The sequence below is a fragment of the Equus przewalskii genome, chromosome 1 (genome assembly GCF_037783145.1).
Source record: "Equus przewalskii isolate Varuska chromosome 1, EquPr2, whole genome shotgun sequence".
NCBI lineage: Eukaryota > Metazoa > Chordata > Mammalia > Perissodactyla > Equidae > Equus > Equus przewalskii.
The window spans coordinates 56,721,238-56,743,908 of NC_091831.1; the positions used below are offsets into that span (position 1 = coordinate 56,721,238).

At 40.9% G+C, this 22,671-nt stretch overlaps 1 protein-coding gene across 3 annotated transcripts in view; it reads left to right on the top strand.

The window, feature by feature from the left end:
• MYPN (myopalladin) overlaps positions 1-21,996 on the top strand; it is a 102,212-nt gene extending 80,216 nt beyond the window's left edge. For all 3 annotated transcript variants that reach the window (XM_008537177.2, XM_070563850.1, XM_070563857.1), the window contains exons 14-21: positions 1,055-1,276; positions 2,448-2,597; positions 3,517-3,599; positions 4,805-4,931; positions 6,131-6,338; positions 7,908-8,073; positions 9,790-9,923; positions 12,967-21,996. In XM_008537177.2, the coding sequence (XP_008535399.1) occupies positions 1,055-1,276; positions 2,448-2,597; positions 3,517-3,599; positions 4,805-4,931; positions 6,131-6,338; positions 7,908-8,073; positions 9,790-9,923; positions 12,967-13,136 (1,260 nt within the window). In that variant the 3' untranslated portion in view covers positions 13,137-21,996. The remainder of the gene's footprint in view (positions 1-1,054; positions 1,277-2,447; positions 2,598-3,516; positions 3,600-4,804; positions 4,932-6,130; positions 6,339-7,907; positions 8,074-9,789; positions 9,924-12,966) is intronic.
• Positions 21,997-22,671: the final 675 nt, after the last annotated feature.

Here is a 22,671-nt window from a genome sequence, read left to right on the forward strand (position 1 = left end):
CTGGGGGACAGACATCAAGTGTGTCGTGTTTGGACCATGCTAAGTTTGAGATGCCTATTGGGCACCCACACCATGATGTAGAGTAAATCGTTGGTATATGACTCCCAAGATGTAGAGTGGACCATTGGGTATATGAGTTCTGGGGAAAGATCAGGCTTGGAGATGTGGATTTGGAGTCATCAGCACACAGAAGGTATCTCAAGCTATGAGACTGGATGAGATCACCTACCTAGGATTAGGAGCTAGCAAAGGAGACTGAAAAGGAGCAGCTAGAGAAAGAGAAGGAAAACCAGTTTGGTGTCATGAAAACCAAGAGAAGAAAATGTTTCAAAAAGAAGACAGTAGCCATCTGTGTCTAATGCTGCTGAGAGGTCAGGTAAAGTAAGAACGGATAAGTGACAACGGGATATGGCAAATTTGGAGACCCTGATAATAGTAATGTTGGTGGAACGGTGAGAACACAAACCTAATTGGAGTATGTTTGTGAGAGAACAGGCAACAAGGCAATGATCCCATAACAAGAGAAAATTATTTGAAATAGTTTAGTTGTGAGGGGAGCAGAGAGATGCAATGGAGGTGAATGTGAGGTCAAGGGAGATCTGTTCAAGACAGGCTCCCCTCAAGCATGCAGATGGGAATGTCCGGTAGAGACCGGAAGTTGGTGATGCAGGCATGCATCAGAATGCAGTTCAGAGTAGCTTTGCCAAGATACCATATGGGCGGTTCTACATATTGAAATGGACATGAATAATAGTTATGGAAATTACATTCCATCTTCATTCCATTCCCTACAGGATTCTACTGGGGCTCCATGCTCAAGGTGAGGAATCAGGATTCACTAAGGCAGTTTGGGATTATAGTAGAGACACTGAAATCACCTTTAGTGCTCCATGATGAGGAACTGGAAATGGAACATGCCTGGTTTATTTGAGTTTTGTGATATAAATCTAACATCTGAGTCTTAAAAATGAGTTGCATCCTCAAGTTATACTGATAGACAACTTCTTCCTCACCTATAAAAATTGAAATTGAAACATGTTTGCCATTTTGACAGGAGTACAAAATTTCAAGCTTTGAGCAGAGGCTGATGAATGAAATAGAGTTTCGTTTGGAACGTACCCCTGTTGATGAATCAGATGATGAAATCCAACATGACGAGATCCCCACGGGCAAGTGTATTGCTCCCATCTTTGACAAAAGACTCAAGCACTTCCGTGTCACAGAAGGCTCTCCAGTCACATTCACCTGCAAAATTGTTGGGATACCTGTTCCAAAGGTAGGGGAAGATGACTAGCCAGCTGGCCGACCAACTGTGCAGGACTGTAGACAGCGCCTTCAGGAAAGTCTTATCAGACCCTAGTGAAGCATCTACAGAGAGAATGAAAACCAATAACAGAAAATTGACAAAGCCCAGATAATTTGACTGAAAAAAGAGACACTCAGGAATAGGATTGTTAAATAGTCAGGCCAGAAATAAATCAGACTTATCGGTGTTAGAATTTTAATAAAAGCTTAAAATAAACTTCTTAGTCATGATCTTCTATTTTGGGCTATTGATTCTGTCAGCCATCAAACTCACCAAATTGATATTTTTGTTCCTATTTAACATCTATTGAATATCCACACAGTTCCTGTTGTTGTACAAAGTGAACTATATTTGTATCATTACTCTTAGGTTGGTAAATGCTGAAAATGTCATGTCATTATCACTGACTGCTGAAAAATCTTATGAGTCACCAGATTTTCTGGCAGTCAGCTGAGAGAAGGATTGATACTCAGTGCGGCTGCGGCAGAGAATCTCTCCACTCTGCTCTCACAAACGTTAGCCGTGGCGTTATCACGTATGGTTAGGTAACCAGGAAATGTAGAGGACGGCAGCTGCAGCCAGTACTTTCTCTCCTCCTGTCTTTGAGAAATCTCCTTGATACATGCAGAACTTAATCTGGAAAATATATTTATTTAAATTTTAGCCAGATGAGAAATTTAGTTGAGTGAATCCTGGCTTCATTCCACTTGGTATAATAAACCAAACTACCTTTTCAAGCAAGGTGGGCTATTCTAGGACCTGAGACTCTGTGACTACAGAAGACTTAAGCTTGTAAACAGGATGAAGGGAAAAGATTCAGCTCTTGGTTTTCATTATTTTGGCTTTGAAGACATGTCTGGTCCTTAGGGTGGTTTTTAAAGTAATTATGAAGTACAATAAAAATAGGCAAAAGCTTTATCTCGATCCTAAATTTTGTAGAATTTTTGACTTAAACATTGTATATGTACAAGCGGAGGAGCATATTATACTGCCATTTTTATCACTTTTTTCTAAGTACTTTATAAGGGATGGGTCACCTGTAGAGATGGCAATCAGCCCTTGCCTCACTTTACTCCCTACTTCATTTCCCTCTAAAGATAGACAGAACAGTGTATATTCCCTTGATCATCTTTCATTTCAGGTTTACTGGTTCAAAGATGGGAAGCAGATTTCAAAGAGAAATGGGCATTGCAAAATGAGGCGAGAAGAAGATGGGACATGTTCTCTGCACATTGAATCTACCACCAGCGATGACGATGGCAACTACACCATCATGGCTGCCAACCCCCAGGTGGAGACGCAGGGCTCTGCGCTGTGCTGCACTCGGAGGAAGGAGCAGTAGATGTTGTGAATGAGACCTTGAGAAGTGCGAGTTACTAAGGATTGCTGAGGAAAATGAATGAGAAGCATTGTGATTGTGTGTAGTGAGAGCACAGTATCACAGCTTAAAAGATCAGTTAGACACTGATGGATCTCTCAAATCTTCAGCCTTTGTCAAAGGACATTAGTATTTCTTCCTTATGTCCCAGATCTCTTGGGCTAAATCTTGTGTTTATCAATTCATTGACTTTCTTGAAAAGTCAATAAGTCATTCTATCAAAGAATGATTTCTTATTTTTGTTCTTTTGAGAATAAGCAAATTACTTTATAAAGGCTTGTGACTATCCCTCAAACTCATATGGTCCTTTTTCGTTGGTAAAAATTAGAAAGTCATAATCTTTTACTTTGCTTTTCTGAATGAGATCAAGACTTAAAATTCCCCTAAAAGATATGGCAGAATAAAATATCTTCCACTACTGTTAAATAGGAAGTACAAAACCATAATTTCTAATCTCGCCCACTCTTCCTATTAAAATGTTTGTTAGTTTTGAAGATAATCTCTATTGAGTAAAGTATAAAAATAGTTGGCCATGATCTCTGCATGTGGCTGCAGATAAGGTTAAGTTCACAATAATTCAAATTTTTTTACATTTGTGCTCTGTTCATTTCTCAGCTTAAAAATGAAAGTCATCACAATATTCTTAAAAATCCTTCCCCCTGGAATACTAACAGTTATTTAAGAAGTCACATTATATTGTTTTCATCCCCTGATCCAAAGAAAAACTCATAATAGTTAGCCAAAAGCTTCATAATGTTCAAGTCCAGAAAAATTTATATATTGAAAAAATGTGGAATTCTTATTGAATCTCATTCCTTTTCTGTTTTTTCAGGGGAGAATCAGCTGTTCTGGCCACTTGATGGTACAAGGTTTGCCCATTCGCAGTCGACTAACATCCGCTGGTCAGTCTCACAGGTAAAGACAATAAGAACTTCCCCCTCTAGTCTCTCCCAAGCATCCATCCCTTACAGTGTACACCAAAGTATTGAGTTCACAGATTGTTGCTTAAGGGTAGCCCTCCCCCTGCAACATCAGCATCACTTGAGAACTTGTGGCAAATACAGAATCCCAAGCCCCACCCCAGACCTTCTGAATCAGAATCTTAATTTGAATCAGAATCAGAATTTTAATAAGATCCCCAGGTGATTCATAAGCACACTGAATTTGGGCAGCACAGATCTACGGCACGATTTTAATGGTTCAAAATTTGCAACCGTCAGTAGCACCTGTGCACATAATATCTAAATTGGACTCTTTGAATTAAATTACCATCTTTTCTTTAATGAAACAGAAGCCATTAACAGTTATGTGTATATAGATCAAATATTTTGGTTGTGGTTGTCTCCAATATAGTAACTGGCTTTCTTCCTCTCTGGTTTTACTAACCACTAAGAAAAAAGAGCCTGGCTTTCTCTTGAGTCTTGTGGTGCCACAAAGCCTTAGCAAAGCATTCCACAGATGCTGACGTGGATGAATTGAATTTGACTTACCAAAGGAACAAAAATAGAGACCCACGTTTCAGATACAGTATTTCACCATCATTGCAACTATACTTTCATCTTCATTTTGTTGTTTCTTCTTCAAGAGCAGCTGTTACTGTTGGTCGGTTTTAACCAGTTTTAGTTCATGATCATCTCTAATGGTCTGCCATAATTTATTAGCCAGGTTAAATTCTATTACTCACAGACACAGGGATTATCACTGCCTTGTTCTGGGTAATAAACAAGACTTTGCTTTTGGCTCTTCTTTGAGGTTCAGATTGAATACTGATTTATTTGTTTATTTTGAAACTTTTGAACAACTGGTCAACCCAAGATAAGGGGCGCTGAGCCACTTAACCCAGAATGACTTCAGAGAGAAAGAAGCTAAAGCCTGTTTATTGGATTTCAGATCTCACAAGATAATCCTGCAGTGTAGGAGATGCTTACCACTTTGTGTTTTACATCATTATTTATTATTTATTATTTGTATTATTATTTGTTTGGTCTAGCAACCTCCTTTCTCTCCCCCCACAAAAAAATATCTGTTCTCTGGACCCTATAGCTGTGCCTAAATGCCTACTGTCGTAAGTTTGTAAATTAGTTTCTATGTTTAATTCCTGAACATGCTTGTTGTTATAGAGGAAGGTCCCGAGTGCAAGAAAGAGACAAAGAGCCCCTGCAGGAGCGCTTTTTCCGACCACATTTCCTGCAGGCTCCTGGGGATCTGGTGGCTCACGAGGGGCGCCTCTGTCGGCTGGACTGTAAGGTAGACTCTAGCACCCATCCTTGGCTCCAGATCTGTTCATATTTTATACTGGTTTATTTGTTTGCACTTATTTTTATTTGTTTTATGGTTTGTTTGGTTTGGGTTTTTTTTCAAGGAAAGGAGCACTGGGGAAGGGAGAAAGATCACTTTTTTCCCACAAGGCCCTTTGGACCGCTTAATACCAGACGAAAGGATTTCATGACATTTTTGTGTTTATATCTTAATAAAAATTACATTGGTTCTCTATGAAGTTAACTCTGCACTCGTAAAAGACAACCAGAAAGGTGATACAATTCAGACATTTTCCATATGGAGCCTGGAAAGTCTTTATTACTGTAAAGCCGAAGGTGTGATTTTCGCGTCCTCGGAGTGAATTGCTGTGAGGCATAGCCTTTGGAAAAATTACAGTCATGAAAAAATGGCTCCAGGGCAATTTATGAAAACAGAAGCTGGTTTCTCATCCTAATCAGCATCCATCTCCTTTAGCTGTTCTACGTTCCGAGTCTTTGACCAGAAACTAGGTTCAGTTGAGCAGTGTGGATATCTCTCAGCATGAAGAGAAACTTGTCACCCCTTCTGCCCCAGACAAAGATGCAGAATGCTAAGGGAAATTTAGACGTAAATTAGTAACAGCTTGAGGTTAAGCATGTATGAGCCAGTTCTCTAAGTGGTTCTCATTCTCCCAGTGGCTGCCTAAACAATATTCAGGACTGACCGTTACTTCTTCTACCCCAAACCCTAAAAGATACCCATGGGTCCCGTCCCCAGAGGTTCTGATTTAATACAGTCAGTGGGCATTGGGATTGTCAAATACTCCTCCTGTGATTATATACACAGCAAGGTTTGAGAACATTGGCTTAATGTCTGCTTTTTTCTTGGCGACCTCTTGCTTATTAGGTATGTAAGCAAATATCATCTCTGAAATTGACACTGCAGGCCTATGTTATTAATCTATTTAGCTTTTTAATTGTCATTTATTCTAATCTAGAATATAATCATGACCTGAATTGGGGTCAAAATACTAAACAGTTTAAATTCAGACCCCTCTTGTCCTGATGCCCCCACAGAGAGGTTTTTTACCACCCCATATTTTCTCTCACTGTCTGTTTGGTGCCAGACAAGGATGAAGAATTCAGCCACCAAATAAATCTTCCTGTCATCAGTCTGTCATTTGCCTCAGCTGTCCTGTTGTTTATTAGGTGAGTGGCTTACCACCCCCAGAGCTGACGTGGCTGCTCAATGGCCAACCTGTGCTACCAGATGCCTCCCACAAGATGCTGGTCAGGGAGACCGGAGTCCACTCTCTGCTCATTGACCCACTCACTCAACGCGATGCAGGGACCTATACATGCGTTGCTACCAACAAAACCGGACAGAATTCCTTCAGTCTGGAGCTCACTGTAGTAGGTGAGGTTTGCTGCTGGGACCCCTAAACATAACCCCCTCCAAAGTTATTGCCCAAGTATGCAGAACGTCTGAAAGAACTCCTTAGTGCTTTGCCCCACCAAGTCTAACTTCATTTTTCCCTTCCCTGTAGTAAGGGCCATATTTCCTACATTGCTTTCAAAAACAAATTAGTAAGCTAAAAACATAATATGGTACCTTGTGCATATTATGCATGCAATAAGTAGGAGTCATTGTAATTTGTAATAGTTAATTAATCAATTAATCGATTGATTACCACTGACTTCAAGTCATTGGCCCTGCAGTTCGTCACCCTTGGAACACACTAAGCTCTGCCCTGACCCCAAGCTTCCACGCCCTTGCATCCGTGATTCCTCTACCTGGAATGGCCTTCTTTGCCTAGCAACCTCCTACTCATCGTCAAAGGCTCAATCCAAAGGTCACCACCAAGGCACAGTGGATCCATCAGGCATCCTCCTCTGTTTCCTTAGCACTTAGAAAAGGAGAGACTTTTAGAGCACTTACGGCCTTCTGCGTAATTGTTTACTCCTTTGCCTCCCTGAGGAAACTATGAGCTTCTAAGGTCAGAGATTCTGACTTGTTCTTCTGTGTATCTCTGGTGTCTGACTCAGTGCCTGGAACACGGAAGGTGCTCAACAAACGTTGAGTTGATAACTAAACTAATGAACCTTCACCTTATAAAATGATGTGAACAAAATGCTGTAATGCCTACCAACAAGGACAGAAGTCACCATCACCTGGGGGCAGTAGTAGAGCCAGAATTAGACTTCTGAATATACGAATTCTAGTGCTAGGCTTTCTCCCATGTGTGGCACCTAAAGGAAATCAGGGTAACCAGCATGCTAATCCTCGCTAGAGGCCAGTGGCTGTTTCCCCCATATATCTTTTTCTTTTTCTCACTCTTAATTTCCTCTTACCAATAGACTAGGAAAAGCTCATTGTGCAAGCATATATTGATTGCCAGCTTTTACTTTTTTCCCACTATTTTAATAAAATATTGACTCTGGATCTCTGAAATATGAGGTATCTTTGCCTTAATTGGTTCTGGCCAGAACAAAAATGCCTGCTTGGGAAGCATAATTCATATTTTTAAAAAAAAATAGTATACTTCTTTCAAATTTTCTGTAGCTATAAACTCTTTTAAAATAAAAAGTTGAGGAAAAATTAATATATCTTCCTCAAAATAAAGTCCTCTAAAAAAGAGAAAGGATATATTCAGTACATAAAATGTATTATTCCTCAAAATTGACTGCTGAGCAATGAAAGAAACTCTTTAAATTCCACACCTACCATTTGCATCCTCTGTGTGGGACCCAGGTCCTTGAGTGTCATCTCTCATAAGATGTGCAGACAGTCTCTTCATTTCTTTTTTAATCATTTCTGGAGCTTTTATCAAGCCAGTGATCTTCACTTTGAGGCCTGGGAAGTGTTCTGAAGAGGCGGTAAGGTGGGTGGGGGCCCACTCCACTAAACTCCAGAACCATGATGAGTCTGAGGCATGAACCCCAAGGCACTTACTAGTCAAACTAGAACTATTCTTCTCTCATTCAGCCAAAGAGGTGAAGAAAGCGCCAGTTATCCTGGAGAAACTGCAGAACAGCGGGGTTCCCGAAGGCCACCCGGTGAGGCTGGAGTGCCGCGTGATAGGCATGCCACCACCTGTGTTCTACTGGAAGAAGGACAATGAGACCATCCCTTTCACCAGAGAGAGGATCAGGTACAGCCCCCATCCATGTTCAAAGGCACTTCCAAGCTTAGTGGGGCTTCTTGGGCCACCCAACTGAGTCTGTAGCCTTTGGAATCTGCCTTCTTTCATTTAGCATAATGCACTTGAGTTTCATCAATGTTATCGTGTATATCAAGAATCTATTCCTTTTTGTTGTTGAAAGGTAGTCTATTGTATGAATGTCCCACAGTTTTAAAAGCTTAATTTAAAAAAAAATTTTTTTTCTGAGGAATATTCACCCTGAGCTAACATCTGTTGCCAATCTTCCTTTTTGTATGTGAGCTGCTGCCACAGCATGGCCATTGACAAATGAGTGGTGTAGGTCTGTGCCCGGGAACCGAACCCAGCCCACCAAAGCAGTGGCATGCGAAACTTTAACACTAGGCTGCTGAGGCTGGCCCAAAACCTTAATTTTTTTTTTTCCTGATGAGGAGAATTTTCCCTGTATTAACATCTATGCACATCTTCCTCTATTTTGTACGTGGGTTGCCATCTCAGCACGGCTGCCAATGAGTGGTATGGGTCCACGCCTGGGAAGCGAGCTCACCAAACTTAACCACTAGGCCATGGGGCCAGCCCCTTAAAAGCTTAATTTTTAAGTTTAAAAAATGTATGAGAAATTTATGGAGATCCTCCTATTTTTTGTCATGTGTCTTCAGTAATATAAGTACCCAGAAAACCTCTGACAGTAAAAAGTTAAAATAGGATAAAGCAAAACAAAATATTAAGGCAGTTACACTCCTTCTCCAGCCATCACTACGTGGTTATTTTTAAAGTAACTTTAAGGATCCAGTTTCTTAAAGTGGGTGCCCCCCTTGATGGCCCTTAACCAATCTTATTTCCTTGTCATTTGGGTTTTATGCCACAAGGGGGCAAGCAAACAAAGGTAGCTTGTGTACAAAAATTTCCACTGAGAATTACTTCTTCACAGTAAACTGAATTTGTGCCAGAGGGTGTTGTAGCTATCAGGTTTTGCAGAATTTTCGCATCTAAGAAGGCTATGTATATATAGGTCAGGATTTTTCTCTGGTAAAACTTAGGCAAGAGCAGAAATGTTCTTGAGTTAACACTTCAGTCTAAATTGACGCAGCATGTTAAACCCAGGCTGAAATTCTGGAGTAATTATCAGGACTGCAATATGCAGCCAAGGTTGAGAACTGCTGACATAAAGAAAACAGAAGGGAGCATGCTGAGTTGCTCCTGAACTGTATTACGGAATGCTGAATGCCCAGTCGGTTACACTAAGAAATAACCCCCTCCCCGCTCACAGTTCACCCATCCCTGGGCTCTCGTTTTGGTCTCCATTCCCACAGCTTCCTAACAAAGTTCTGTTGAAATTTCCAACCTCGTCTGGAAAAGAGATTTTTCTGGGCTTTGGTTGTGACGAGTGGTAATCTCCCTGGTGGAGGAGTACAACTCCAGGAGAGTTGGAGCAGTGGGGAGGGCAAGAGCAGGCCTCAGCCTTGGCTGTCGACCCTCACCTCGGCCTCATCAGGTTCACTGCTGCTCTTTTGTGACTTCTTCTCACCTTCAAGTGTGCCTTTGATATTTGCCTTAAGCTGAGTGCCCTGTCCTCTCCCTAGGGGCAGGGACAGGAGGGGAGCACAGCATTGCTCCACTTGCCCCAAGAGTTCCCCTGAGCCCTAAACTCGACAAGGCTGTTTCTGTCCCCAAATACAATATGAATATATTCTTTCTTTCCTCCAGTATGCACCAGGACGCAACTGGGTATGTCTGCCTTCTCATCCAGCCAGCCAAGAAATCAGACGCTGGGTGGTACACGTTGTCAGCCAAGAATGAAGCAGGCATCGTGTCATGCACTGCCAGGCTGGATATATACGGTAGGTGTAATGGCATTGGTCAAACATCTGTGTATCATAGGCAACTCAAAAATCTTTTTTTTTTTAAGCATAGGTGCAATATGCTTCCATAAATGAATTGGTTAGATTATGTTTTAGTGCTTAAGGGACGGATTTTAAAAGTCATTTCATCCTAGTCACCTCACAGCTTTTGTACACTTTTACGTTTCACTATGAGGTTAAGCTTCTTCCAAAAGAGAGACTCTAATACTAGGAATTAGAGCTACTTCAGAGCGCACGTGTGCTTGTGCTTCTAATCATCCAGCGTCTTCAGGCCGACTCCTTGCTGCTGTGGGCCACCACTGGAACTCCCTCCTCACTGCCTGTCATTTACCCCAGACAGACCTCCCCCTAGCAGAATTTTCCTGACCCTATTCATCTGTTAAATTAGTCCATAAATATTTATTGCCCTAACCCCACAATCAGACTAACAATACAGAGCTGTATAATAATAATAATATCAAATGACATTTGTATAGTGACTTGTAATTTACCAAATTGTACCCTTAGATCCTTTCAAACCCATGAGATTATTGTAATTGTTGTTACTCTCATTTAAATGCTGAAGAAACTGAGACTCAGAGAGGTTAAACGACTACAGCCAGATGCAAATCCAGGTGTTTGTATTGTTCCTTTGAGCTATGTTTCTAATTTTCAACAAGATTTAACAATTTAACCTTTATTAAGGTGTTTGTATAATCTACTCCTCTCCTCTATAATTTTGACATTAACTGGTATTTTTTGGAGACAAATTTCTTAACCAAGAAGGGTGATTTTTAAAAAAATAATCAGTGGCCGGCCTGGTGGCACAGTGGTTAAGTGCACACGTTCTGCTTCAGCAGCCCAATGTTTGCTGGTTCGGATCCTGGGTAAGGACATGGCACTGCTTGGCACACCATGCTGTGGTAGGCGTCCCACATATAAAGTAGAGTAAGGTGGGCACGGATGTTAGCTCAGGGCCAGTCTTCCTCAGCAAAAAGAGGAGGATTGGCAGCAGTTAGCTCAGGGCTAATCTTCCTCAAAAAAAATAAATAATAAGTAAATAATGAAATAAAATAATAATCAGTAAGCTTGATAACTTTCTTATTCATTACATACTGGTTAATGATTAACCAAAATAACAAATAAGAGTAACTCTGTCTAGAACCTGAGGCCCCTGCTATTTATAGATGCACATCAGGTATCCCTTTTCTTAGTAGCACTACAGGAGGGGCCGTGGCTTGGCATTTTCTCTAGGTTTAATATTTGGAGGAAATATATAGCTTTCTGGTTATTTTCCCTGATCCTTGGACTTGAAAAGAAATTCAGCTGTGAGGAAGCTGACACTAATGTACTTTCCCCTGGGAGGGTGGGGAGAGAGAGAGACCAGTGATATGTTTCTTAATCTAGGCTAAGTTCCTTAGCCATTTTGCCCACTTCACTATGTCAGAAGGAAACAGGTCCCCAACTAAGGAACTCAGTACCAATAAGCCCTGAAACTAATGAACCTTGTCCCAATCCTGCCTGCCGGTGACTGGGTTCCCATTGCAATTTGTCCCGGCTCACCTCTCCCCAGCTCCTGTCCTGATTCCACAGCATCAACAATAGGGGGCGCTAGTTCCTCAGTTGGGACCTGGGGATGGAGGCAGAGATAGAGAACTTGGGCTAAAATGAATCCCCTATCCCCACCACTTCCTGCCTAAGAAACAGGGACAGTGGGTTCCCCTCTCATTGAAAGGAGGACTTCCAACAGTAGCAATTACAGTAGCTCGGTTAAGGTGTCAGAGAGAGCAGGGAAAGGCTAAGAGAGGAGGGCATGAGGGAGAGACTTGACTAGCTGTTCACAGTGGCCTCACTGAGTGCCTGATTGTTAGTGGAATTTCTTTATGTTTTGTCATCAGTTTTGGGGTGTTTTTCTTTTTTTTTTTTTTTTTGAGGAAGACTAGCCCTGAGCTAACATCTGTGCCCATCTTCCTCTATTTTATGTGGGACATGTGCCACAGCACGGCTTGCCAAGCGGTGCTTAGGTCCACACCCGGAATCCAAACCCGTGAACCCCGGGCTGCTGAAGCAGAATGTGCAAACTTAACCACAGCGCCACCTGGCTGGCCTCTTGTCCTCAGTTTTATAGCTTCCAAAATTTGATTTTATCAATTCACTCAGAGGTATTTAGCATCTGAAAAACTAATTCAAAATAAAGAAATCAACAAAGGGCCAATTTACAAATGGGAACCTGAAAGGGTCCATAGTTTTCCAGGACTCAGAGCCTCAGTGTTTCCCACCCGATGTGCCCACTTCTCCACATCAAGGTCCCTGGAAAACTAATCAGAAGACTGCTCGGTAATTTCTGAGTTGGAGACAACAGCGGGGACTGTGCGGTTTTGATGGATATTTCATTCAGGCCATGTTCAAGCCCAAGGACAGTGTCTGCTGAAAACAGGATCTCCTTTGGACCGTGCTTGATGAACATGGAAACTAATAAATTCTCGTCTGTCACTGAACCATAGTTGATTGCACATAAGTTACTTCTCAGTCTTCTTGATGTAACTCATAAGAACCTGCTTATGGCTGATTGGGGTGATTAGGGTGTGGAGTAGAGACTTCTCAGAGGGCTGGACCTATCTTTTGGCTTCCGCTTCCACAGGTTTCTTGTCTCCACCTTCTGAAGTACCCTCCCTTGAGAGCCTACAGCCCTCACTACACTGCCCCTGGCAGATCCCACACTGGGTCAGCAAGAGGGAATAATTTTCAGAAATCACACTAGTCACCCATTCTTCCTTTTTATAGTCCCAAATTTTACTGGATTAGAATCATAGATTTGGAATTAGGGCTTAAGAGATCACCAACCCAGTTTCCCTATTCCTAACAGGGAAGGAGAGATTTTACGGCTCTCTTCTACAAATGAGGCATTTCAGACCCAGACACATTTCAACGCCTTAGCAAGATGCCACGGAGAGTGTTGGAGTGAGGACAGAGCGCACTCCTGCAGTGTACCTGCTAGACTGTACTCTTTTGATTGTAACATGTTATTTGGTCCATTTTCCAGCCCAGTGGCACCAGCAGATCCCACAGCCCATGTCCGTCCGGCCCAGTGGCAGTCGCTATGGATCTCTCACCAGTAAAGGACTTGACATTTTCTCTGCCTTCTCTTCCATGGAAAGCACAATGGTGTATTCATGCTCTTCTCGGAGTGTAGTGGAGAGTGACGAACTTTAAGAATGTCTGGGTGCCTGCTGTGTAAGGGGGCAGACTGTGGAGGGGGAAGGAGGACAAGCCAGACACGGTGGTTTCCAAGCAACTGGATTTGAGTAAGTTCCCATGCTGCTGGACCTGTGGCAAGGAATGCTTTGAATAAGTCAGCTAGGGACTCCTGCAGTCTTGGCTGAGGGAGAGATGGAGGGCTGTGCCTTTTAAAGATTCCAACAAAAAGTGAGAATACAATACAGATGAACCAAAGATGTCATGCAGCTGCCATCCACTGCTTTGGGAAAAAGCTAACATGCTCCCCTGCCCCCTGCTGTGTTAGGGATGTTTAGGCCCTTCTAGGGGCAATTAGGGGCCATAGGCTCGGGCTGAGAGGAGTTAGACAGTAGTGACCTTAGGTATCACTAACTCAGCGGACAATGCAAAGGCGAAAAGTGGGGAGGTCTGCATCGCCTTTCGTTGATTACATCCATAGCAATGGTTTTTGTGGATTCATTAAATCAGCTTGAACTTAGCATTTAGAGATGCAACTCATATATGTGGAGAAGCACTTTTGATTTGTTTATCCTGGGTGTACTGAGCCACACAATAAGGTGCCAAAATGTGCTTGAGATGCAAAAAATTCATTGAAACACTCAATATTGCACAGTGCACTTATTCTGTAGCCCCACCAGCCTGTCTGTCCATTTTCTTTTGGATACGATGGTGAGTGGTTTCTCTTTCCAACTTATTATATCCCTAGACTCTAGAACTAAAAGTTTGTTAATAAACCAACCAGAAAGAAGTCTTCTACAGGGTCACTTTTAACACTACTAGCTTCAATTGCCACTTGCAATATATGCGCGAGTCATCATCATCTTCCCACAAAATACTGACCCTCCTGCTCCTCCCTTCTCCCCGAAAGTCTGGAGTGCATGAGGCAGTGAGGAAGGAAGAGATGCAAACAAGGAGAGAGGTGATAGGAGAGTCTTGTTTTTCACTTGCCCCAGCAAAGCAGTGGTTGTGAAAGGAGAGGTCTTTAAGAGTTGTGGACTGCTTTGATATCATTACTGAAATTGCATTTTCTACATAGAAAATGTTATGCTAGCTGAGAAAATGGGAGGAATGCGGAGTATGCATCTTTATTCTAACTCACAAATTCAAAATTGGTGCCTCTCAATTTCTGGAATTTTTAGACTTAAACTCACTGCGATATCCCCAGTGCCTAGATGAGTGCTTAGCACACAGTAGACATTCAGTAGATATTTGTTAGATGAATGAATCTTGTAGTAGAAAGAGAATCTACAATTCACACAGCAGTGCAAAAATTGCCCTAGGAATTGTCGCCACAGCATGGTTTGCTCCAGATTCACCAGTGAAATGAACTGGAGGTGGCTGTCTCCGACTCCCTGTGGGCAGGTCTCTGGTGGTCTCTGAGCCAGGCACCCTCTCCTGGCATCTTACTCAAGCGAACAAGTAGTAATTGCTTAGAAAGGCTTGAAACTTTCTTCACTTCAAGGCAAGGATTTCCAGTATAAAAATAAATTCATTCACTCAAAAAATCATTTGTGTTTCTACTCTGTATAAGATGCTATGCTGGAGACCGTGGGTGACACAAAGATATGAATAAAACACAGTCCCGTCCTCAGTGAGCTCACAATCTAGAAGGAGAGGTAAAATACAAGGCATGTAGAGTCTACTTCTCGGGGCAAAAATCTATTCTTTATCAAATAGAAGTTTCCAGTACTCTTCATCCTATATTTTTCATGACTCTAAAATCATCTTATTTTCAATCTTTATTTCTTAATGAAAAAAATGCGAGAGGTTACATTCTTAAGAAATAAAGGTTTCAGTCAATTATTTAACAGAATTATTAGTTTTTTTACTTTTTCATGTATGCAGGAACAATAGTAAAAATATATGCAACTGTAATGAAACAGAATGCATTTCGTACAGAACACATCCTATAAAATGTTCTTTTTGCTATTGACTTTATTATGAAATCTCTTTATGACCAGAGCACTTTCTAATTCTAGGATTGCTTCTCCACAGTTGTGCACCGATCTTCTCCTTACATCTATTTGTATAAACTCTAGACAGTTCTTCTGTTGAACTGTCTGGATGAAGAAAGGATATTCTTCATCTCTGTATGTCTTACCTTTCTAAGTATTTTTTACCTGTTGTCTAGTGTTCAACACAGAACAAAGATAAATATTATATTTGAACACTAGGTGGAGCTGTCCAACCTAAAATATAGCAAACCTAAAAATTCCTGAAATGTGAACTATTGGATTTTGTTAAAGCAGGGTTTCTCAACCTCAGCATTATTGACATTTTGGGCTGGATAATTCTTTGTTGTGGAGGACTGTCCTGCACATTGTAGGATGTTTAGCAGCATCCCTGGCCTCTACCCACTAGATGCCAATGACATAGCAGCCACTCTCCTGGTTGTCTCTCTAGGCCAGGCCACCCGACGTGTCTCCAGCCATTGCCATATGTTTCCTGGGAGACGGGATCTCCCCTTATTGAGAGCCACTGTGTTGAACGAATCAATGCCCTGCTTTAAGAATGCTCTTGGAATTCAATTACAACAAGGGATACTAATACAAGAAATTTTAGTTCCGCTGGATATATTTGGACTCAACGTATCCAAAATCAGATTCATCATCTTCCCTTTCATAAACATTCTTCAGCGTGGTTTAATGATTTCTATTAACGGCACCATCACTTTCCTAGTTATCCAAATAAAAAGCATCCAAGTCATTTTTTTTCTTCCTCTATCCAATCAATCAACAAATCCTGTTCATTCTAACTCTACTATTTCTTTTATATTCAGGCCTTCTTTTCCATCCCCATCCATTCCAATTCACCAGTTCAGACTTTCATTACTTTCTTAATTTCCCTCAGTACTTCCGACTTCAACCATAATAAGAGACTAACTGGTCTTCTGGCCTCTAGTTCCGCTGTTTCTCCCCACTTGAATCTAGCCTGGATCTCAGCATCAGATCATTCTTCCTGAAGTACTGCTCCAATCATATCATTCCCCAATTTTCAACCCCCCGTGGCTCCTTGGAGCCAATCCAGGTACCCGCTGTTCTGCCCTGTGGTATTCAAGGCAAGTCAATATGCTCCCAAAGCTTTTCATCCGCTGCTCAGAAAACACACCTAGTGCACCAGCAAATTTAAGATAAGCCCCTGCTTTCCAGCTACAGTCCACTCTTTGCCTCCATCGGGAAGGCTCTCTCCCCAGTCTCCGCCTACGGAAACCTTAACTGTTCCTTACAGTCCATCTCCAACGCTACTGACTCTGAAATATTTTCTTATCCCCCAGACCTCAATCAAATATAATTCTACTTTCTTTGAAAGCTTACAGCAAATTTCTTGAGGCTGGAAGAAGAGAAGTTTACTTTGTACAGTATTTTATATAAAACACAGCCTCCATATACCTGCCTGTCCCTCTGCTCGCACTAGCCCAGTCTTGCCTGCACTAGATTTTAGCTACTTCTTAGTAAGGACTGTGTCAGAAGTTTGCCATGTGCCTTATACAGAGTAAGCACTCAATAAATATTTATCAACCTAAATTGAACTTAAAAATTCTATGTAAGTCAGTGTGTTTTTAAACAAAGTGAATTGAATTCGGAGCAGTGGTTCTTAACCTCGGCTACACATTACAATCTCCTGGTGAGCTTTGAAAAATCCCGATGTCCAGGCCACAACCCCAAATCGGTGAGCTCTGGGGTCATGGCACAGGCATGAGTAGTTTTTAAAGCTTCCCAGGTGATTCCAATGAGCAGCTGAGGTTGAAAAAAATCATTTTATTACCATGATTTGATCACACAAGCTACCCAGCAAGGTCCAAAGGGCTGCAGACGGCATAAGGCTATACTGTCGGCCTGGATGAAGAGCGTACCCTCCCTTTTTGCACATGCAGTGCGTGCCTGGGAAGTAGAAACAAACACGCTCTTTAGCCTTGTTAGACCCTACTATTTTGCTCTACGCTCATTAAACACAGAGCACTCATGAAGGCCCCAGAGTAAGCTCAAAAACCTGCAGAAAGGCACTGGGGGCAGAGGGAGGTCGGTGCAGCTCTTCTGGCCCTTTGTTTCAAAAAGCAGCCCAGATCCCAAAAGTACCCTTCTCTCCAAACAACTGAAGGTTTTTCATAACTTGATTAGCCATGGAAACGGGGATCAGAGGGAAAATGGAGAAAGAAAACATACCATTAAAACCAAACTGCTTTGTGGCCGGCCAGTGGCGCAGTGGTTAAGTTCGTGCGCTCCACATCTGTGGCCCAGGGTTCGCAGGTTTGGATCCTGGGCGCAGATCCAGCACCACTCATCAAACCACGCTGTCGCAGCACCCCACATAAAATAGAGGAAGTTTGGCACAGATGTTAGCTCAAGGTCAATCTTACACACACACACACACACACACACACGCACACAAACCAAACCGCCTTTTGGAAACATAGCACCCTTCAGCAAAGTTAGGTTTTAATCTGAATTGCCAAATAGTGGGACTGGTTTGAATACATCTTTCTCATTTTATTCCTCACTTAACTTTTCTAGGCATCCAATGAGATTAAATGGTTAGGAGACAAGCAGTTGGGTAGAGCCAGAGGTTTGAATGAGACAGCATGGAGAATAATTCCCGGGGGAGTCAAAGCTGACTTTTGTGACAACAGGTTAATTTGGATATTCCTCAAATGATAAATGGGTTGCCATCTAGATGTTCACTGTAAATTTGTTGTTTAAAACTCAGAATATATTTCCTCACATATCCACATCACCCAATGCTAGATTCCCAAGTGAACCCAAAAGAAGTCTAATTCATGACTGAGTTACAGTATCTATTACACTAGATTGGGTTATAACCCCAAGAAGAGGGACCTAGGCAAAGCAGCCAATAGGAAAAGAGAGACTACTTTCCCCTCCTTTTTTGTGTCTATGATGTGTCAAAGCTGGAGTGATTATGGTCCTTTCTGCATCTATCCCCTGTTCCATGTTTTTCTCCCCAGATGCCCTGTGCCCCATGTTCTGTAATCCCTGCTGTAACCCATCCCTTCACACCCCTTCCCCACGGCCTGCCAGCATGCTTCATGCTCCAAAATAACCTAACTCCAGTTCCATGCATCGTGGCTCGTTGTCCAGAAGAAAGCAGTCCAATTGAACAAATTCTGAATGCCTGAGAGTCTTTTAACTTCACAGAGGTGCTGCATTTTTTAAAGCAGTTGCATTCTTACTCCTGTCAACTTCTAATTGATAGAATTCCTGGCAAAGTTAAAAAAAAAAAAAAGGCTATGAAGAGAGGTCTAGAAAACTGACTGGGTCACACACCCAAGTTGTTCTTGTTGATCACAGCCTCCCCCTGTCCTCCTCTTCCTCACACACTCCCAAACTACTTTCCAAGCTGAGCTCCTGGACTGTGTATACGGGCTATTTATAAGCTGGTTGTAAACTCAAAGGCAAATTTACTCATAATGACCATTATTCAAGGTCACTTCCAGAGTCTTTGGGTAACCTGGACTCAAAGTATTTCTGCTGAAGGTTGAGTTGAAAATCAACGTGCCTTACCAGTTGAACAGTTACTTAGATTGTAATAGGGCTTGTTGGAGTCCTTTTCACCACTAATTGCCTTTTCTAGTTTTAAGCGGATCAATATTTCAGAAAGTTAATTAATGAAGCATTGTTTGAAGAATGTCAAGCATCTTGTAAACTTTGACAATGCAGTGGTCATCAGTATGCTAAAAAAGTTGCCAATACCATGTTTTTAAAAATCTGTGCAGCGCAAAAAAAAAAATTGCATATTTGTTAAAAGTATGTTTGCCTCTTATTTCTGTCTAATTACATTAGTTAGCATACTTGGTATTACAAAACCATAAACAGGCTGCCTTTTGTTAACGCATAAATGATGGCCACGCCACACTCTGAAGAGCAATAGCCTTGAAACTGCAAGGAATAGAGAAAGAACGCACTTTTCAATCCTCTGAGAATTGTGCCAGAAATGCTGAGAATAAGCATAAAGAAAATAGCTGTACTGTGGAGGAATACAAATACTAATTTGCCAGAAGATTTTAACATAAAAGTGAATAGAAAATGTTTTCCTAATAACAAAATTTAAAATATTTCAACATTATTTGACAATAAATATTTTAAGGCTGAAATAAATGTATGTTTCTCTTTAAAATGCAGAAAACAGTTTAGTTTCCAAGTTTACTTTTTTTTTTTTCTTAAAGATTTTATTTTTTCCTTTTTCTCCCCAAAGCCCCCCCGGTACATAGTTGTATATTCTTCGTTGTGGGTCCTTCTAGTTGTGGTATGTGGGACGCTGCCTCAGCGTGGTTTGATGAGCAGTGTCATGTCCGCGCCCAGGATTCGAACCAATGAAACACTGGGCCGCCTGCAGCGGAGCGCGCGAACTTAACCACTCGGCCACGGGGCCAGCCCCCAAGTTTACTTTTTGATGATGATAGGAGCAATTTTTTAATGTACAAATTGATACTTAAAAATGATTTTTAAAAATTATTCTTATTCAAATTGTATAAATTACTACATGAGTTATAACCTGGTTAAATATCTCTAGAGTAACAGAAAGATAATTAGGGTTTGGTCTTCTTAAAACATCAAACAAATCCAGTAGACTTCTCATAGAATGTTCTTTAACTTTCCAAGAAATTCATTCAGCCTCCTAACTGAAAACAGAGACACATTAAAAAATAAGACTTAAAGATGGGAAAGATGCTTGACCAGCGGAGTGGAGAGCTGGACCAGTTTAGATTGGAAATAAATAGAGATCCAAGTATAGTTTTGCTACAATAAGAGGTGTTTTAAAACCAGGAGAAACAGGAGTTATTTTCATATAGTATGGGAAGAGTGAATTGCTTGATGTCCCAAAATTACAAAGAACCTGTTTCTACACAGATCCAGTGAGTTATCTACAAACTAGAGGCAGACTTGTAATTTCCCCGCAATTAGTGGTCCAAGAATCCAGTGAACTAATTTATACTAGTATTGACTATGGTGGTCACACTACTAAAAGATTAGTAAACACCTGTATGTACATAGTTTAAATGGTTTTCCTGTGTATTTTAGGGAGAGTTAAAATCCTGAAATAATTCAAATGAGATAATTTGAATGCCACTGTATTTTTTAATACATATTGGTAAATTAAATTTTATTTTTTCAGTATTTTGATTTCAGAGACAACTTATCCTCTTTTCTGATTAATTTTCACTTAATTTTTGCTATCTTTAGTATTAAGTTTCTTGGCTTACCTTTCTCCCCCATTACCTCCCTGTTGAGATAAAAATTTGTAAAGTATTTAACAGCATTAGGAGAGCTCTCTATTTCTAGGAATTCTTAGGTGAATTTCTAGGTGAATTCTTAGGTGAATTCCTAGAAATAAGGGGGATTTTAATAACTCAGATGAATTTCAGACACATCCTCTAATTTTTCTATAACTCTGGGGTCTCTGTTTCTTCATCTATAAAATAAGCAAAATACTTGAGCATTTACGAAGATGGAAGGTAGGATAAATAAATAAATATTTATGAAAAGTTTACTTCAGGGACCCTAAAAAAAAAGCGGTAGCAGGTGTTTTTTTTCCCCCAAGGAAAATGTTAAAAATACTTTTCTCCAAAGTAAGTGGTTAATTTGTTTTAAAAACTCTCATTTCTTTCCTACCCCACTACTTCATTTTTCCTTAGAAGGATGGTACACACTGATGGAATTTCTTCCAAGATGGCAGGCAGTTAAAAAAAAATCTAGAGGAAAATCAAATGAATTCAAGAAATATCCTATCTGCATTCTGCAGGCAGATTCCAGGGAAACTTATTTCGACCCAGGCAGAATAGCCTAAGGGAACTCTGACTCCCGCGTCTATGATTGAAGCTGGTGGAAATAATGACTCCACAGGGCACCGAGAAATAGCAAGGAAGTCCTGTCTTCTCTTTTGACTTAGGCAGTTCAGGGCAATTCCATTTTACTGGTCCAGACCGTAATGAAGAAGCGTTCCATGCTAGCATGTCAGCAGCCTTACACCAAAATGAATCAACTTTAGGATAACAGATAGATATAGACTTTCAAAAACGAGCATATCCTTTGGTCTCTGTTTCTGCATTCTCAGCTACAGCAAGTCTGAATTCAACCCTGAAGATTCATGTCAGCCATGGGGACTGACAAAAGACGTGCATGTGCCTGAAGGCATGTGCACACACACACACACACACAAACACACACTTCAAGTAAGGAGTCGTGGAGCATCCATAGCTAACTTAATTCAAACCGAATCAAGTGACACCTTTTATGCATTTCCTTTCTCTTCCTGCATAAGTTCTTTCCACTTGAAAACACACCAGGCCCCAGAAAGCTCACAAACGTGGTATGCTTCCATCTTAGGAAGCTTGAGTCAACTTATTTTCTAAAGTCCTTTTTTGGTTATTGAAATCCTAATGGAAAAACCATTAAGATAGCCATTTTGAAATGCGTGAATTACATAAACTGTATATTTTGCCTCTATTGCTAGGAAGCAATTAATGCATCTCGGCTTTTATTCCTGTTCCTCTGCATTGTGCATGTTAGACGTTCTGTGGAACTGAAAACCAGTGATCACTTAAGCCAAAACGTTTGTGAGCATAAACTGTGTCTTTCTTCAGGAGGTATATGGTACTGTATTCTGGTAGACCACGTCATCTCCATGACACCCTTTGCTGTTTCCTAGTCGTGCTTTCTTAAAGATTTGTTGGAGGTTGTGTTTTGTTTGGAAACTTTGCAATTAGAAGAAAAGAAGGAATTAAGAGTCAGTATTTAATTCAAACTGGATGTTTAAAAAAGCAATTTAGAGGATGTGATGGACTGTTTCTTTATTCATTAAATAAAATTTTATTTATTCTCAATTAATTGTTGGGTTTGTTTTGTTTTATATTTTGGTCCCAGACTTTGTACGTGAGATGAGTCAGTTCTTGTTCTCAGTAGTTTTCTTTCAGCTCAAGTATTTTTTTGGATACAATACCAGTTTGAAACAGCAGTCCAAAAGTCCTGTGTCAGTTCCATAAAACACCTGTCAAAGCCTGCACTCACTAGTATATTCATGACCAGAGAGGGGAATGCGTGTGAGAAGGTTGGTCACATATTTATGGTCTTATATGCACTTTGAAATTTCTTTCACCCGTAGGTAGCAAAAAGAGATATCTTTTAGTGATGCCTAAGCAGAGAACAGAGTCTAGCCAAATTCAGTCCAAGAATAGCACTCCGCTTTTACTGTAAGATGGCAAAATTTAAGCAAACTGATCCTTAATTATTGAATCCTGCAGCTCTATTAACCACAATCAAAATACACTCCATCTATTTCATATCTAGCAGAAATTTTAGATCTTCATTAGTATAAAGGTCATCTCATTAACTAAGAAACTGGCTGTACCGGATGTTAAGAAAGATAGCCTAATCCTTCTTAAAATCTGCAAATACAAAGAATGGGAAGTCAATATAATCAGTTTGGGGTAATGAGGTTAATAGTGTCATAGTAGATATTGTTTAACTAAGTGGTTCTCAACTCTGACAGCCCATTAGAA